This window comes from Marmota monax, unplaced genomic scaffold, assembly GCF_021218885.2.
Source record: "Marmota monax isolate L192 unplaced genomic scaffold, Marmota_monax_Labrador192_F-V1.1 WCK01_AAM20220418_F8-fsc00029, whole genome shotgun sequence".
Classification (NCBI taxonomy): Eukaryota; Metazoa; Chordata; class Mammalia; order Rodentia; family Sciuridae; genus Marmota; species Marmota monax.
Genome location: NW_026693024.1, coordinates 6,206,740 through 6,225,085, shown reverse-complemented (window position 1 = coordinate 6,225,085; position 18,346 = coordinate 6,206,740). Strand labels below are relative to the sequence as shown.

The following is an 18,346-nucleotide window of genomic DNA, read 5'->3' as shown; positions in this document are numbered from 1 at the left end:
TAAATTCATTTGCTTAGTCATCCCGAATAGTAATACATTGACCTATCCCATGAGCAAAAATCAAAGTGAATTATCTATAGGGGAATATTGGACACTTAATTCTAGAGGAAAGCTTTTAAATTTAAACATCCTCAGACATACTGACAACTTTTCTTCTTCTTCTTTTTTTTTTTTTTCTCAATTCATTTAGAATGTATGCTGTCAGGAGGATAAGAGATGCCTTCAGAGAAAATAAAAATGTAAAGGATCCTGTAGAAATTCAAAACCTAGTGAATAAAGCCAAAAGAGACCTTGAAATAATTCGTCGACAGGTAAGATGGTTCAGTATACTGTTTTCATTAAAAGCCTTCAGCTCTGACATTTCCCCCTTGATTGGACATCACCACTTTCAGGTTTATGATTTACACTGTAGGATCATGAAACTCTATCCTTTTTTTTTTCCCCTGTCCTCTTTTTTTCTAATACAGGCATAGAAAAACGAGCTATCATATTATCGAATTCAAGGACAAAATAAAAGCATTAGCTTTTCAAAATTTTCAGGGACTGCATCCTTCTGGAAAATTAAACTCTCATAAACTAAACGTTGGAAGTGTGATAAATTTCAATATAATAACTTTTTTAAAATTAAAAGTCTTTGTAAGATATATTATAGATATATATGTGAACTTATGTCAGGGTATAAACATCTCCTTTTCTAGTATTTATCATTATAATTCATGATGAATAGAATAGATGATGAACCTGAATTACGTTGCCAGATGGAAGGTGCATCTGCAGGTGCACAAGGTATGGAGCACAACTGGTGGGGGTGCAGACCCCATAAAAGACCCTGGAAGGTGTTTTTGTTTTCATTTTGTACAAGATCCAGGGATCAACTTGCAAGGATTGCTTTTTTAGAAAATTTAATGAGGTGGGTGGAGCACTTATGGTAGCCTGTCTTCTCAGGAACTATTAGAGAGTCAAAGGTTAAAGTAGCCTTCTATTGATTGATTTTCTCAACCTGTAATAAAATTGCCCTTTTCACTGTTTTTCTTTAATTTAGCAATAGTCACACCATAAATCTCTTCGTTTTCACCCCTACTTCTCTCTTACTTGTGGTAAATGTGTTTATACAGTGTATGGGGGAACACATTACCATTTTCTTAAGTTCTGCTAGTGTTTTAGAAAGTGTTTGGCTGACGTTTCATCAGACTCTTCCCTTTCCTTGACCCTTCTTCATGCGTAACTCAAAATAGAATTCAAATAAGCAAGAGTAAAAAACTATAGTTTTCATTTTATGACAAGATTAAGTCTGGTTCTGTTGGCTTCATAATGGAACAATCCCTTCTGGAATAACATTTCAGATTCTGGTAGTTCTCCTTGATGTCTGCAGTTATCTAGCATTGGAATAACTTTGCCACATTCAAACAAGTATGGGAAATGATCATTAACTAAAGGCATGAAAAGATAATAGGGTAGTTAGAAAAAGACTGATCTGCACATTTATGTGTACTTTGAGAATGGCAGATAAGTGAGTCGCCAATTGGAAAACTCTAGAACGATGGTATTTTCCAGTCACCAGCAGTTCAATTTCATGGGATCCTTTAGCAGTAAAATTTAGGAAAACAAGCAGCCTGAGTCTCTATTTTACATAAACTCAGAAAGATTCAGTTCTTTGGCACTTTCTCTGTGTAGAAATTGGCAAGCATTTCCAAAACAGACTGGTTTTATCTTTAGTCTAAAATTACTTAGAATATAAACTGCTTAAAAGAGGGGGCCTGTAAATAATCTGTGCCACCATTTCTTGTGTTATGTCTAATTGTCTGTGTCATTTTTTGGTTTGAAAAGCTTTCTTTTTCTTTCAAAACAAACGAACAAAAAAAAGAGTTATAGCCCAGTGGTAGAGCATTTGCCCCAGCATGCAGGAAGCCCTGGTTCTATCCCCAGCACTGGGGGAGGAAAAAAAAGATTGTGGCCATCATCCAACATCCCCAGTGAATCCACACTGAAAACAGATGGAAACATTATTGCAGCAGCTAGAGAGTGAGTAGAGTGAGGGTGCCCTCCCCAGGACAGCGGGGCGACTGCACCTTCCTGATACACTGCCTAACTTGCAGGCCCAGGGTTTCCAGAGTGACCTTCTAGGAGCGAGGTACCTCTTTCTCATAGAAGCCCTCATTCTATGGGAGAACTACTTAGCCAGTTAGACTTCAGCTGGTGGGTAGTTTTCTACTCACTTCCCATTCACGTCAAGTCTTGTAACTGCAAATTTTACCACAGTTAGTGTATGGGATATGGTAGATTTCCTGAGACACCTCACTGCGAGCTGGACCAAAGGCAAAGGTATGTTGTTTAATGTCCTTGCTGCTGACTTCTGTAGTTACCTTCTAACTTGCTTCACTGTTTCCCCTGCTGTGTTCTGTTCATAAATAGCAAGAATGATCTTTAAAAAAAAAAAAAATAATAGAATCTGATCACTTCATTCTCCTGCTCGGCCCCTTTAGGGGCTTCATAGCACCTTGACAAGAAAAACTGAACTCTTTGTGAAATCTTCTGAGGCCCTGCATTACTCTGGTCTCTCTCCCTCCCTCACACAGTGTCCATTATCTTCTTGTTGGCCCTGGTGCACACCCAGCTCATCCCTTCTCAACCTTCTTCAGAGGTTCTTCACCTGAAGGAGACACTCCCGAGACTCTTGCCTGGCTCTCCCTGACCACTCTATCTTAATTAAACAGCTGCCCTCTCGTGCCCTGCATCACTTTTCCTAACAGCACTTATCTGTACCTAAAACACTACTGCTCGTTGCCTTATCCATTTTCTCCCTTCCCCATGAGACAGTAGCAGGTGTAAGGAAGGGATCTAAGGGTCTGGTGAGCAAAAACATGTGCTGTGAGGCTTGTGTTCCAGTCCTGACTCAGCTATTTGACCTTGAGCAAAATATTTGATTTCTTAGTGCCTAATAAAAAAAACAAATAAGGATAGGGAATTGTGGTAAGGATCAAATAGGTTAATATATGAAAAGCCCTAAAATGATATTGGTGGCACATAGTACATTTTGCAAGTATTTGCTATGATTACTCTACAATCTCTAGAACTGCAAAGTGCTGGATGCTCAAGGGAGTACAGGCAGGGTTGTCCTGAGGTCATATACTTCAGTCAGAGGGGCTGTGCCACCAAAGACCTGGTGTCTTTTTGGCCACTTAGTCCCTCCTGGAGGAATAAACTGACAGGGAAACAGAAATCTCTTGAGGATCCTGACCTATCACCTTCAGGAGCTGTGATTTTCTTCCTTTCAAGCCCCTCCTCTGCTGGAGCTTTTGGACCAATCCCAGCTTTACATTTCTGTAAACAGGAAACCAGCAGCCACTGTCCAGCTACCACACTCCTACATCATCAAAGCAGTAGTCGGAAATCCTCCATCTTCTGTACTGAAACCGCCCTCTTTGCTTTCTCCTTGTGCTTTAAAGTACAGCTTCTTCAGTCCCTTGACTCATCTCTGGTGTGTGAAACCACCATAACCTGGTACAGTGGTGTAGTTTTTGTTTTGTTTTGGGTTTGTTTTTGTTTTTGTTTTTTATGGTACTGGAGCTTGAACCCAGGGGCACTATACTGCCACTGAGCTACATCCACATTTCTTTTGAATCAGGGTCTCTGTACATTGCACAGGCTATCCTTGAATTTGCAATTCTCTTGCTTCAGCCTCCCTGGTAATTTTTGCTGTTTTTAAAGAAGTCTCTGAACAAAAACATTCTTCTGGTTTTCTGGGTAGAGAAGCTCAGGTTCAGGAAAAATGGATGCCACAAGAGCTCAAATCTTCTAATTCCTTGGAGCACATTCAGAAGTTCAAGGTCACAAGTTCCTAAGTTAGTAAAAGTTGAAGGATAAAGTTATTTTTAAGCCATCCTCCCATTTTTTTTCCCCAAGATATTTAAGAACCTCATCAATGGAGCTTAATCTCTCCTCAGAGGTCATTCATGCTTCCTTCATATCCCTAATGTGCAAGATGGTAAGTCTGCATCGGCTGCCCTGAGGAGTTCTAGATAGCATCAGTATTTCTTGGGAGCCTTTGCACAGCTCCTAAAAATTACTCTCATTTCACGATATGGCTAGCTGGTTTTCTTTCCTAGTGAGCAAGTCGGCCTTCTTTTGCTTTTCTCCATACTTAGGACCAAACATGTACTTGTTCTTTCCTTGATGTTCTTGGACATTACAGTCTGATATGTCAGTAGCAAATCCTTTCCAGTTACATGCATCATATCCCAGTAGACCAGTAGAGACATTCTTCTACCTTTCCGTAAGCTGCTATTATTTCCACAAAAAAATGGTTCTGGAAAAACAGGCTGACCCTGTCAGCATTTATGGGTTTTCCCCTCTGCTGAAAGCAAATTCTGGACTAGCCCCTGCTAAACCTAGATTCCCTATCTGTTCTCCAGCTGTGATCAAAAAGGTTGGGAGCCCTTTTGTATATGGGCCAAATGAGGACAGACAGTAACTTGACTGTGTGTGGTTAGGCAAATAGATCTTGAGCAGTCTAGGCAGTCTAGGAACAAAGAAGTACCTAGTTGGTGTCTCCCTGAGACGGGAAGCAAGGCTTTGTAGGTCTTCCACATCAGACAGAGAAGCAAGGAAGCCAGCCAGATCTTGTCTTTATCCTTTGTTCAGCTTCAATGTCTAGGAGTATTCCTTCTGTTTACAGGCATTAGTTAGAATTGCTGTGAGTTGAGTTAATTACCCCAATTCATTACAGCCCTGCAGTTTGCCACTTCTCTTTGGGTTTTTTGCTTGTTTGTTTTTGTTTTTGTTTTTGTTTTTAACACTTCTTGGTTTTTTTAACCACCATAGTGTACCTATGTGTCACTACTTCCCTTGTGCTAGTACCTTGCTCCTCTAAGTGTCTTCAGAACAACTGCAGCATGTAACATAACTGGGCAAAAGTTTAAGTGCATTTATAGTTATCTGATGCCACTAGGGGTCATAAAAGTGAAATGACCCTTCAGTTCTTCCAGGTTCTCAAATAGTAGCAAACCTAGTGTAACCGAAGTTGTTTTGTGTGCCAGAGGTGGACAGAGTGTACTTCATAGACCATTTTCATAGTATGGTCAGCCAGGTGAATCCATAAACTTTAGAAAAGAAAAAATCTTCTGTATGAAAAGGTTCCTGGCCAATATGTAGGCTAGTGAATTTAGCACTGTTTATATCCAAATAATATTTGATTACACTACCAAAGACAAGAGGCTACTAAGATATGTGTTTGATAGAAAATAGAAAGGACTCTATCCTGCAAAACAAGGTTCTCTCTTACCCAAGTATTTGGATGAAGAAATATATTGTTATTGTTACATGTGATTATACAGTGGGAAGAGAAACTGGTTATGTTCTGATTCTGTGCCAGGGTTTTGGCATGATAGCAATCGTCACTAGTTTTCCAATGGTCACTATTTTCTACTGCAGTGGCTATTCTGAAGCTAGTGCTTTCTGTAATTAAGCAACTCAAGGAGGTATTAGGTTCAGAATTATGAACCTGTAGTTGTAAGCGATCAAAAGCAGTACAGCCATTTAAAATACGGGGGATGGGGTGGATATTAGTACATGTATCATGGATTTTTGTTTTGTTTTGTTTTCGTTTTTGTACTGTGGATTGAACCCAGCGGTGCTGTACCACTGAGTTATGTCCCTAGTCCTTTGTTAAACTTGGGAACCTCCTGCCTTCGCATGGCTGGGATTTCATGTGTGCGCCACTACACCCCGCATGACAAAGATTTTTGTTAAAATGAGTTTGCGTATGCGTGAGCTGAACCATTTCAGTGTTTCTCAGCTTATTACTTAATTATTTTTGTAGATAGCTAAAAGCAAAATCATTTGTCCAGTTTATTTTCAGTGGTGATAGGTGAGAGTCTCTGAAACCATATGTGTTTTTACTTTTATTTGGTGTTTTATAGTTAGTCTTTAAAAGACCATTCAAGAGAAGGGTTCACCAGTAGTTCTCTGAATATGCTGCTGTGAAATGAGAAGCTGGTGAACAGTGACCTCCTTCTAGCCCCATCAGTCACTTCAGTACCTTAGATGGTGGTTAAAGCCTGTCAAAAGTGCGGCCCGGGTTCTATCCTCAGCACCACGTACAAAGATGTTGTGTCCACCGATAACTAAAAGGATAAATATTAAAATTCTGTCTCTCTCTCTCTCTCTCCCTCTCTCCCTCTCTCTTAAAAAAAAAAAAATGCTGTGTTCCCCACTGTTCTTGTCCTTTTCAAACAACCTGGGAAAATGTATGTTTTTTTAGGTCCTGTAGGGAAAATAGAGAGTGCACTCTCTCTCCACATGCATACATTTAATGTAAGTACCATTTTGATAGTTTGGGGACAGTTCCAAAATATATTTGGCCATTGTTTTGATGGAATATAAAGGAAAGTTAATTTCTATGTTACGGCACCTAAAACACATGAAAATAATTATATGCTATTCACAAAAGGTAGAGGCACCCCACATGTCTGTTGACAGATGAATGGATAAACAAGATGTGTTCCATACTTAAAGCGAAATATCACTCAACTTAAAAATGAAAGAGATCTTGTTACATGCTAGCCACAGATGAACCTTGAGGGCATTATGCTAAGTGAAATAAGCCAAAAACAAAAAGACGAATCTTGTGTGGTTCCACTTAAAATGAGGTATCCAAAGTTGTCAAATTCATACAAGCGGAAAGTAGAAGGATGGTTACCAGGGACTGGAGGGAAAGGGGAAGTTGCTCAGAGGATACAGAATTTCAGTTTCAGTAGATGGAAAAGTTCTAGAGATTTGTTTCACAAAAATGTGAATATATTTAACAGTATTAAAAATGGTTAAGATTAGAAAGAAAGAAAAAAATAGAAGGGAGATCAGCAGAGTAGAAGAAGGGGATAGAAGGCGAGGGCCTGGGCACGTACTGGGGAACACATTAGCTTGTCCATGTGCAGATTGCACAACATCTCCCACCTTTTTATACCACATTTCATAACACAGTCATCGCAGATTTTATGCCAAACTATATTACGAAAAAGTGGGGTGAGACCATTGTGTGAAGCTTCAAAACAAAAAAAAAAGAACTGTGCCAGTATTATTTAAAAATTTTTCATTGCTAAACTGGTATAATATCAGAATATGCCTGAATATACATCCAAATTGAATAGTCTGAATATGAACATCATTTCCTTGTGGTGGTTAAAGCAACATTTTCCCAGTCTGGAAAAAAAAAAATAAGAGTTAACACTTTAGTTGTTACTGGTTTGTGCATTATAAATGAAATATTACACTTGATAAAATTTACTAGAGTGTTGCAAATTATGGACTTAACAAAACTTAATCTTCTATGTTGATTTTGCACTACTATTGTTATTTTCTTTATCTGATGTGCCAGCTTCAGCACCATTCATAAGAGATATGTTCTAAGAAAAAAAAGAGAGAGAGAGAGAGAGAGATGTTACTGTTAGTACTGCAGTGCTGTAATAAAACCACACCAGTCAGCTTTCAGAAATATACACACAGTGCCCATGCCTTGAGAATTCTAGGCTGTAGTTCACAGTGCCCTAGAAGACAAATGAACATCCACATGCCACTGATGAATACATTCATATTCTGGTTACCTTTTAAGCAACATGAGGAACAGAATTATATCATGTGACAATTATGCAATAAAGGTTATAAACCAATTTTTGGACTGAGCAAACAGGATGCAACAGTTATGCCATGGTGACTATTATGTGGTGAAATACGGTATAATTATAGTGCACTAATTGTGATATAATGCGGATCAGAAGAATAGAACAAGCACATGGGGGAGGGAGGAGAAGAAGGAAAAGGAAAGTGATGGCAAATCATATTGATTAAATTACATGTGCGTATATATATGGCATAATGCAACCCAGGATTGTGTATAATTATAATGTATCAATAAAAAAATAAAAAGACCAATGACTGAGATGATGAAATCTGTATGATTTTTTTCACAGCTAAAAATATCCCTAGCTAGATGTGGTACATGCCTGTGATTCCCAGCTACTCAGTAGGTTGAGGCAAGAGGATGAAAAATTCAAGCCCAGCTTCAGAAACTTAGTTGAGACCCTGTCTCAAAATTAAAGGACTAGGGAGCATGCTCAGTGAAATAAGCCAGACTTAAAGTCAAGGGTTGAATTTTTTTCTCTCAAATGTGGAAGCTAGAAACAGAATGAAATTAAGGGGATCTTGCAAAAATAAAAGGGAGATCAGTAGAGTAGAAAAGGGGCCAAGGGGAAAGAACTGGGGAATGAAGTTAACCAAATTATACTAGATGCATGATAAACACACCCAATGCATTCCAATTTTATATATAACTATAATGCAATAAACAAATAGAAGGAGGATCAATAGAGTAGAGGAAGGGGACCAGGGCAAGGGAAGAGGGCAGTATTGGGGATTGAAATGGTGAAAACTCTTGATAAATGCATTTATGAGTATGTCAAAAGGAACCCTTCTATTACATATAACTATAATGCACACAAAAAAATTTTTTTTTTAAACAAAGCGGGTTAGCCACTTGATTATTCAGCACTGGGAGCTGAAATTACAGTGAATTCAGTCCAATGAGGATAAGCCAAATTTTAAAAGTGTGGGTAACTTAGTAGTAAAAGCATCTGCAGTTTCAATCCCCAGTACCAAGAGGGGAAAAAAAAAAAAAAAGATCCCTTTTCCCAAAATGAATTATAACTTGTCACGTTTTTTTTTTTTAATTGGGAAGAGTAAAATTAGATGCTTCATGTACTAGTATTTGAGGGTAGGAGACTTAAGTCTTGAAGCTTGAACTAGTGAATTTTTACGTGTGAGTCTTCAGTTTTCTTGTTGGGAAAAGTCAAAGGGTTATACTCTAATTTTTAAAGCTACTTCCAGTTCTAAAATCTGGGGTTCAACATTCTCATAAATATTTGTCCCCTTTTTCTCCTCTATGCAGAAACTACTGATGCTTTTCAAATAAATTACTCTGTGCCCAGTTTTTCTTGACCATATTTTACCAAGAACTTAACTATATAGGGTTTTGGCTATTATAGATGAGCAAAGTTGTATGCCAACATTTATACTATCATAGATTCCAAAAATTTGTCTTAGTACAACACTTCAGCTACCAGGAAATTCAAGAAATTGCATTATTTCTCTCGTGTTCCTGGCACTTCCTCTGTTAGCCTTCTTCATTCCTGGTAGGCAATATGTTACCAGTACTAGAGCAGATCATCTTCTGATCAGAGCATTTTCTTCTCAAAATGAATAGTAGTTGAAGAACAGTAATGTGATAACTTACAGGCAAGAGAAAGATTAAAATGCTTTCCTGGGCCCCATGTGAATGCTAGTACTCATTTCTTCTTCGTTGAACTTCTCCCTGTTCCCTGGCTGACTTCTGAGCAACCTTCAACACACTTCACTAAATCAGTCAAAGACATTGTGTGTCTTGCAGTTTCATACCTGTGATACCTTTCCCTTGAGATTTTTTGAGTACCTACTCTGTGCCATGTAATTATGAATTGACTTGATAAGCTCTTGGGAGACAGGATTGGGATGGAATTGAGAGTTCTGCAAGAACCTTGTAGAAGTTTTTTCTCATTTTGGCTCTTCTAGGTTCTAGATCCCTTTTACTCTCTCGTCTAATAGACCAGAAACAGAGTTTAGAAGCCAGTCTTAGCAGCATTCTCCTCTGTGCCTACATAGATCAACTAAGATTAAACCAAAGGACCAGTCTACGTATTTAAGAGGTAATAGTAAACAATTAGAGGCAGAAGAGATGTAAATCTGTCTTGGACTTCAATAAAAATCCTCAAGGCCTAAGTTGCCCCATAATTGAGACTATGTCTTTTCTATATATGGAGTTTTTCAATAATAATAAAAAAATCTCCTAGCTCTCTCTCAAAATTTTTAAGGAAACAGAGCTTTGAGAATGGTTGTTAGTTGCATAGCTTGGACTGTGTGTGACCTTTGGGGTTTTGTTCTTTGGTTTTTGGTTTTTTGGGTTTTGGGTTTTTTGTTTTTGTTTTTTGAGGGGGGGTATTGCTTTTTAAATTTAAAAATTATTATTATTATTAATATTATTATTATTGTTATTATTATACTGGGGGTTGAACCCAGGGGTGCTCTACCGCTGAGCTACATTCTCACCCCTTTTGTTTTGTTTTGAGACAAAATCTCACTAAGTTGCTGAGGCTAGCCTTGAATTTTCAGTCTTCATGCCTCAGCCTCCTGAGTCACTTGGATTGCAGGTATGTGCCACCACACCCAGGCTGACATTCATTTTTTTAGTCTGTTCAATATGTAGTTCCACTGCAGCTATGAAAAGACCTCTTCATACTAGAATTTAATTCCCTTCCTCTCAATACTGAAATGTAGGGTAACAGCATTTCTACAGTTGGTAATTCTATAGAAAGGATACTTCTCATTTGATTGGAAATCGTCTATTAAATTTGTTTATTTCCTCCAAGGTTGTGCATAAAATAAGTTTCTATTTCTTTTCTAGAAGATACCAGTCTTTACATCTGTATCTTTCATATACAAAATACTCTTTTTTTTTTTTTGGTACTAGAGATTGAACCCATCATGGGTGCGTTTCCACTGAGCTACACACCCAGCCCCCCCCCTTTTTTTTCTTTTAATAATTGTTTTTAGTTGTAAATGGGACACAATACCTTTATTTTTATTAATTTATTTATTTTGTATGTGGTGCTGAAGATCAACCCTAGTGCCTCATGTGTGGAAGGCAAGCACTCTACCACTGAGCTATATAACCCCAGCCCCAGCCCCCCGCCCTGTTTATATTTCGAGACAAGATCTTGCTGACTTGTTGAGGATCTCACTGAGTTGCTGAGGCTAGCCTCAAACTTGCTATCCTCCTGCCTTGGCCTGGATTACTGGGATTACAGGCATGCACTACTGCATCTGGCTACAAAACTTTTTTACTGTATTTCCATGTATAGCAGAGATCACTAAGAAAGTTACAGTGATACTCTGTATAGAACATTTTTGCAAGGGTTTCATTGGGGAATTTTTATTATGAAATCTATCAGTCTGCCATTTCATCATGACAGACATTTTTTCTGGAAAGCTGTAAAGAACTGGTTTATTCTTCTGAAGCACACTAGAAACAGATATTACTGCATTTACTTATTTATTTTTATTTTGGGGGGTGCTCAGAATTGAACCCAGGGCCTTGCTCATGCTAGGCAAGCCCTGTGTCTTTGAGCTATACCTTCAACACCTAGATATTATCACCTCTGGCACCAAAAACTCATTGGTTTCATAGGAAAGAATCTGCAGAAGTGTTGATCTCAGCTCAGATACTGCTTTTCCTCATGAGCCGAGTGATTTGCTTATATGCCTAATTCACCATATCCATGAGGCATAGTTTTATTGTTGAGGAGGAGGATGGCGATGGCAGTGGTGGCAATGATAGATGTCAGTGTTTCTTCCTTGTACCCTGTCTATGCACAGACGCTGTACTGCACACTCAGTTTCTCTAACAGCAGCCTTATGAGAAAGACACTATTATCCTCATTTTGTAAGTGAGGAATTCAGATGAGGCATGTTTGAGGAATTCTCCAAGGATGCACAGTTAGGAGAATGGTGGGCCCGCATCTACTCGCACTTGTGAGCTGCTCTCAGAAGCAGGGTCATACTCTGGGTGGCCTCATCTTGACAGAGGCAAACAGGAGCCTGAAGATGAGAGAAGGCAGCAAGATGAGCGTTTCTTTTTTCTGAGTGTTCATTTAGAACTCTTATTAGAGGTAGCAGCTTACCCTTTGCAGGCGCATGAATAGTGTGATTTCTAGAGGCCATGCTCCTTTATCCTTTCTCAAAAAAACTCTTGCCATCAAGAGAAAATAAAACCACGCTCGGAAAATCTTAAAGTTCAGCCACCTTATTTAAGAAGTCTTTGCTCAGAATCTCCCCGTAGATCTGAAGGCTGCAGCTCCAATTGTGCTTTTCCTGACAGGCTATCATCGAGTACCTTTCAATGGAAACCTTTTGATGCCCCGTTGCTTGGCTTGTCCTTTCAAGTAATCGGAGTTGACTCCGGTCACACTTATGCAGAGACAAAGGAGCAGTGTCACATATTTAGGAAGGCGGTAAAAGGGGCTCCCCTTGTTTACCTTAATTTGTGCTTCAGCCCTGGGTCCTTAGAGATGGCGTGGAGGCAGTGACCTCCATGCCAGAGTGTACATGAGGAGACGGACTAATTTCCTGAGCACTTGGTGTCTACAGTTGAATTTTCTATTCGGACTGGATAGATTTTCACCTGTATACATGCGCAGCAGAGTTTCCTACATAATATTTGGGAAGCTTTTTCTACTTTATACATCTCTCAGTGTAAAAAGCTGTGTGTGTTTTTTATTCTTTTTTTGCCTTGTTTGATTGCATTTTGCCCCTCAGATGTAATAGGAATGGTAGGTGAACAAAGAAAAACATTTGAGCAAGAAAAGTTTAAACACTTTTCAGTAGCTCTCCGTGCTTGGTCCTGATATATGATCTTTCTAAAATCATAATCACTGAGGTCTACTACTAAAGGCAAAGGAATACCATCCCTCCACCCCAACCTGCAGGGCTGGGAATCAAACCTGGGGTTTCGTGCATACTATGCAAGCACCATGCCACTGAGCTGCACCCCCGGCCCTACCATTCTTTTTTTTTTTTTTTTTTTTTAATTTTTTTAATATTTATTTTTAATATTTGGCGGACACATCTTTGTCTGTATGTGGTGCTGAGGATCGAACCCGGGCCGCACGCATGCCAGGCGAGCGCGCTACCGCTTGAGCCACATCCCCAGCCCGGCCCTACCATTCTTAAGTTAATTTTGTACTTGGTATGTTATTGAAATACCAGTGGCAAGTGAACCTTCAAAATTTTTTGTCTTCCGCAGTCTGGTAATTAAGGCTGTCATTTCCTAGATTGGTCAGTTATGAATAATGAAAGAACCCTAAAAATTCTATTGTGATCTTAGTTTTATCAAATAATGCCAGCATAGAATTAAATCAATATTTTAAGTATTTTCCGTTTCTCAGCATTTTCACTTCACAAAGCCCAAGAAATACTTCTCTCCCTCCACTCCCACCCATCTCACCTCCTCAGTGGAGTGAAAATAGCAGCAACCCACAGGTCAGAAGGATTTTCCTTCAAAACCCACCACAGATTGGCAGCAGCCAGGAACTCCATGGCCCTCTAGGCCTCACCTGTAAAAAGTAAGGAATTGGGCACATCGATTTCTAGTAGGATCCCTAAGAGACAGGAATTGTTTCTTGAATCCACTGTATCCACTGCCTTCTGAGATTGGACTTGGGTGTCTGTCAGCAGGTTATTCTATTTTGCACATAAGTCAGGGCTTTCCAGAACTGCCTACACCAACGTGGGCATGCCAGACAGGCTCAAAAAGTACTCATTCACTGGCTGCCAGCCAACATGGCAGCTTCTTCCTATGGGTCAGGAGAAGTTTGCTCCATGGACCTCAAAGATCCTTTTCAGGCCTGATGTTCTCCAATTCTGAAAGTGAATAATAATGCTTCTTAAATATGCCTGGCAGTGTTGGTGAAGGGTGAGCTCTGTCACTGGCCACTTCTATCGCTGACTACTCAGGTTCACAGGCAATTAGTTGTGTTGCACTTGGGGGAGTAGCTGGGTTACGTAATGCCGAGTTATATAATGTGGGATTTTCACGGTCAGCCTCAGCAGCAAGGCCTAGTTGAAAAAAGCCTTTGGCTACACTTTGTGAATGCTTTTAACACTCAGTGAGGGCAGGAATGTTACAAGGATCATGGTGACTTCAGGGAGTCTGTGGGCTGTGAAGCAGGGGTTGCCCTCTCCTTCAGGTGACAGGGCGTAGATTGCTCGTTTACTAATGAGCTTTCCTTCCCCAAGATCCAGCGGAGCATCTGAGAAAGAATGGGGCTTTGAATCAGCTTCTATTAGCAGAGCCAAACTGGTAATTTGCTTTTTAAATAACTCTTAGCTGTTATTTAAAGTATATGGCTGCTCATGTTTTTCACAATGTTATTTTTCCTACCGGATATAATTTTTGAAACTCAGTCCATTTGTTTTCCTCCAAAACAATGGCCACACTTCCCTCCTGGGCAGTTTAGGAAACCATTAAGGAAGTGGCTTCTACCATCAGTTTCTGGACCATGTGCAACCTGTTCCACGGCCCTCATACTTTATGCCCAGCCTTTGCCAGTTGCTTAATGACTATGAGCCTTTCTTCAACTGACTACAGGACCCTTGCAGGCTGGACCTTCCATACCCATTCGACCTAGCACTCTGTGAGGGACACTGCACACCAATGAACCCGTTTCTCTATTCACCAACTCCTTAGAAAAAAGGCCTTCAGTTCCTTTCCTCTCCCTTTCTTGCCTGGGGAAATTTTTTCATTTTCTGGGTCACCAAAGCAATCAAATGTGACTTCACTGTATAGCATTTATCATGCTGTTTTCTGACTCATCCTTGCCCTTAGTGTATCAGCTTCTGGAAAGACAAGGCTGTTTTCTCATTTGCCATGGCTTTCCAGTGCCTCAGTTGAAGTAAGCACTCTATTACTGCTTGGTAAAGGCAAGCTGCTCCGTGGGAAGGCACGGAAAACAGAGGGTCTAACTGGAGCTCAGGGCTGGTTCTAGTTGAGGCTGTGGCTTGCTCTGTGAGCAGAACCCTCATCCCTTCTGTTCACAGTATTCTAAGGTGTGAAAGTTCTGTGCTGTGGACCACTACTCTTTTTTATTTGTCCCTTTTAGTTATTCAGGATAGTAGAATGCATTTTGACATATCATACATGGGGTATAACTTCCCATTCTTGTGGTGGTACATGATGTAGAGTTAGACACTGTCATGTATTCATACATGAACATAGGAAAGTTATGTTTGAATCATTCTACTGTTCCATTCCCATGCCCCCTTTCTTCCCTCTACTCCCCCCTGTCCAATCTGGTGAACCTCCACTCCTCCCTCCAGCCTATTGTGAGTCACCATCCACATATCAGAGAGAACATTCAGCCTTTGGTTTTTTTGGTATTGGTTTTTTCACTTAGCATGATAATCTCCGGTTCTATCCATTTACCAGCAAATGCCATAATTTCATTCTTCTTTATAGCTGAGTAATATTCCATTTCGTATATGTACCACATTTTTTTGTCCATTCATCTGTTGAAGGGCACCTAGGTTGGTTCCATAGCTTAGCTATTATAAATTGAGCTGCCATGAACATTGATGTAGCCACGTCACTGTAGTATGCTTATTTTAAGTCCTTTGGGTATATGCTGAGGAGTGGGATAACTGGGTCAAAAGGTGGTTCCATTCCAAGTTTTCTGAGGAATCTCCATACTGCTTTCCAGAGTGGTTGCACCAACCAGCAATGTATGAGTACAGAATAGAATACACAGAGACAAACCCACATTAATGCAATTATCTCATATTAGACAAAGGTCGAAAACATACCTTGGAGAAATAGCCTCTTCAACAAATGGTGCTGAGAAAACTGGAAATCCATATGCAGCAAAATGAACATAAACCCCTATCTCTCACCATGCACAAAACTCAACTCAAAAGTGGATCAAGGACTTAGGAATTAGACCAGAGACCCTGTGCCTAATATAGGAAAAAGTAAGCCCAAATCTTTTTTACATCGGATTAGGCCCCGAATTCCTTAACAAGACTCCCAAAGCACAATAAATAAAATCAAGAATCAAGAAATGGGATGGATTCAAACTAAAAAGCTTCTTCTTAGCAAAAGAAACAATGAGGTGAATAGAGAGCCTACAGTATGGGAACAAAGTTTTACCACATGCACATCAGCTAGAGCACTAATCTCTAGAATATATAAAGAACTCGAAAAACTGAACACCAAAAAAAACAAATAACCCAACCAATAAATGGGCCAAGGACTGAGCAGACACTTCTCAGAAGATGATATACAATTAATAAATATAGGAAACAATGTTCAACATCTCTAGCAATTAGAGAAATGCAAATCAAAACTACTCTGAGATTTCATCTCACTCCAGTCAGAATGGCCGCTATTATGAAGACAAACAACAATAAGTGTTAGTGAGGATGTGGGGTGAGGGCACACTCATACATTGCTGGTGGGACTGCAAATTGGTGCAGCCAATCTGGAAAGCAGTATGGAGATTCCTTAGAAAACTTAGAATGGAACCATCATTTAACACATCTATCCCACTTCTCAGTTTATCCCAAAGGACTTTAAAACAGCATTCTACAGTGATGCAGCCATATCAATGTTTATAGCAGCACAATTCATAATCACTAGATTGTGGAACCAACTTAGATGCCCTTCAATAGATGTAGTATGGATAAAGAAAATATGGTATGTATACACAATGGAATGTTACTCAGCATTAAAAGAGAATAAAATCGTGGCATTTTCAGGTAAATGGATGGAGTGGAGAATACAATGCTAAGTAAAGTGAGCCAACTACTAAAAAACAAATGCTGAATGTTTTCTCTGATATGTGGATGCTAGTCCATAATGGGGACATGGGGGAGCATGGGAGGAATAGAGGAACTTTGAAGAGGGCAAAGGTGGGGGAGGGGAAGGGAGAGGGCTGCCATTTGAAACCCTGTGGATTTAGGAACAGCTGTAAAGCTGCTCTGGGAAGTTTGGGTGGCCATGCAGCTTCACAGAAGAAATACAAATGGTCAATAAATATATGAAAAAATGTTCAACATCACTAGCAGTTAGAGAAATGCAAATTAAAACTACACTAAGAGTTCATCTCCCTCCAGTCAGAATGGCAATTATCAAGAATACAAATGACAATAAATGTTGGCAAGAATGTGGGGGGAAAGGTCCACTTAATATTTTTGTGAACACCAAGTGAGATTGTGTCTATCAGCACCCTCTAAAAACAGCAAAGCTGTAGTGTTATTCTCAAGAAGTAGCCATTTCAGGTACCAGAAAGGAAGCTGTGGACGTCTCCTAGAATTAATGTATTGACCCCCCTCACAACCCGAATAAACTGAAAAGCAGACGTGGTGTGAGGTGAATTCCAACCAGATGCAATGAGCCTGTGGAACTCTTTCTTTGTATTTTGTCATATCCCACTGGGAAGCAGGAAAGACACAGGACTAGGGTCAGATTGTAGTTTCTAATCCTTCATGATTTTAGTCAAATGACCGTGTGGAACTCACTTTCCTATTCTGTAAATTGGGCATAATTGTGCACTGTGTAGGGATGTGAGGGAGAATGGATGGCTGTGTTTGTGACGCACCCTGGTAAGTTTTCTGTAAGTGAAAGACAGTCACAGCTTTCTTTGTGCTGCAGACTGTTATTTCAGTACATCTTTCTAAAACTCAAGTGCTGAAATCAATCTTTTGGAGATGTTCCCGTTTGGTCTCAGACCTCTACATGTGCAGGTTGGGAGCCGCTGCCAGTGTGTTTTTTGGTGATTCTTCTCTGTACTGCATAGTTGTCCTGCTGAGCTGCAGGCTTTCCACATAGGACACTTAATGTGATATAGCTCCAACTTTCCCAAGTGCTCTTTGGTACCTAAAGAGGATCTATGAAGATTAAATTCCAAGTAACAGTTTCACTATGAAATATTTATCACATGCTGATAAAAGTGTATCCATCAAGTACAATTGGGATGGCCAAGCAGAAATTCAGTCCACATAATCTTTCTTATTTTAAATATTCTCATTAGATTACAGACAGCTAGGCAATAAAATGAAGGAAAGGCTATAGGAAAATAATCTCAGCAGGTGGAGCAAACTGGTGGTTGGAACTAAAAACTAGGGATGCCTTCATCAAGTTCATCAAGGCATCCTCAAGTTCAGGTGATGACGAGGCAAGACAAGGAACCATTAATGGTCCTCATAAGCAGCTATTCAAAACAGTAGACAGTACAGGTGGACAGTTCTGATTCCACGTCTTTTCACCTCCCTCATGTCTATAGACTAACCTGATCAACAGTGTGTGTCTTATCAGAGCTTGGATGAAATTCTGCTTGTGTCTGCATTCCTAGACAACACAGAATGTCCCCAGGAACATGTTAACAGTGGTCCCTTGGTATTGCCAGGGATGGTTCTGTGACATGGCCACCTGCCAAGGATACCAAACACTGGATGCTCAAGTCCCTTATCTGAAATGGTGTATTATTTGCATATGACTCTACACTTTCTCTTGTACACTTTAAATCATCTCTATATTATACCCAATACAATGAAAATGCTATTTCAGTAGTTGTCAGACTATATTGTTTAGGGAATAACAACAAGAAATTCTGACCTTTTCAGAACAAATCTCCTTTTTTTCTTTTTCTTTTAATGTTTTTGATCCACAGTTGGTTGAATCCATAGATGGGGGAATCCATGGATACGGAGAGCA

The 18,346-nt window shown here is 39.7% G+C and overlaps 1 protein-coding gene across 1 annotated transcript in view; it reads left to right on the top strand.

The window, feature by feature from the left end:
* The window catches only part of Lyrm4 (LYR motif containing 4), a 147,234-nt gene that overhangs the window by 36,437 nt on the left and 92,451 nt on the right, over nucleotides 1-18,346 (top strand). The window contains exon 2 of the mRNA XM_046453416.2: nucleotides 191-311. Within this exon, the coding sequence (XP_046309372.1) occupies nucleotides 191-311 (121 nt within the window). The remainder of the gene's footprint in view (nucleotides 1-190; nucleotides 312-18,346) is intronic.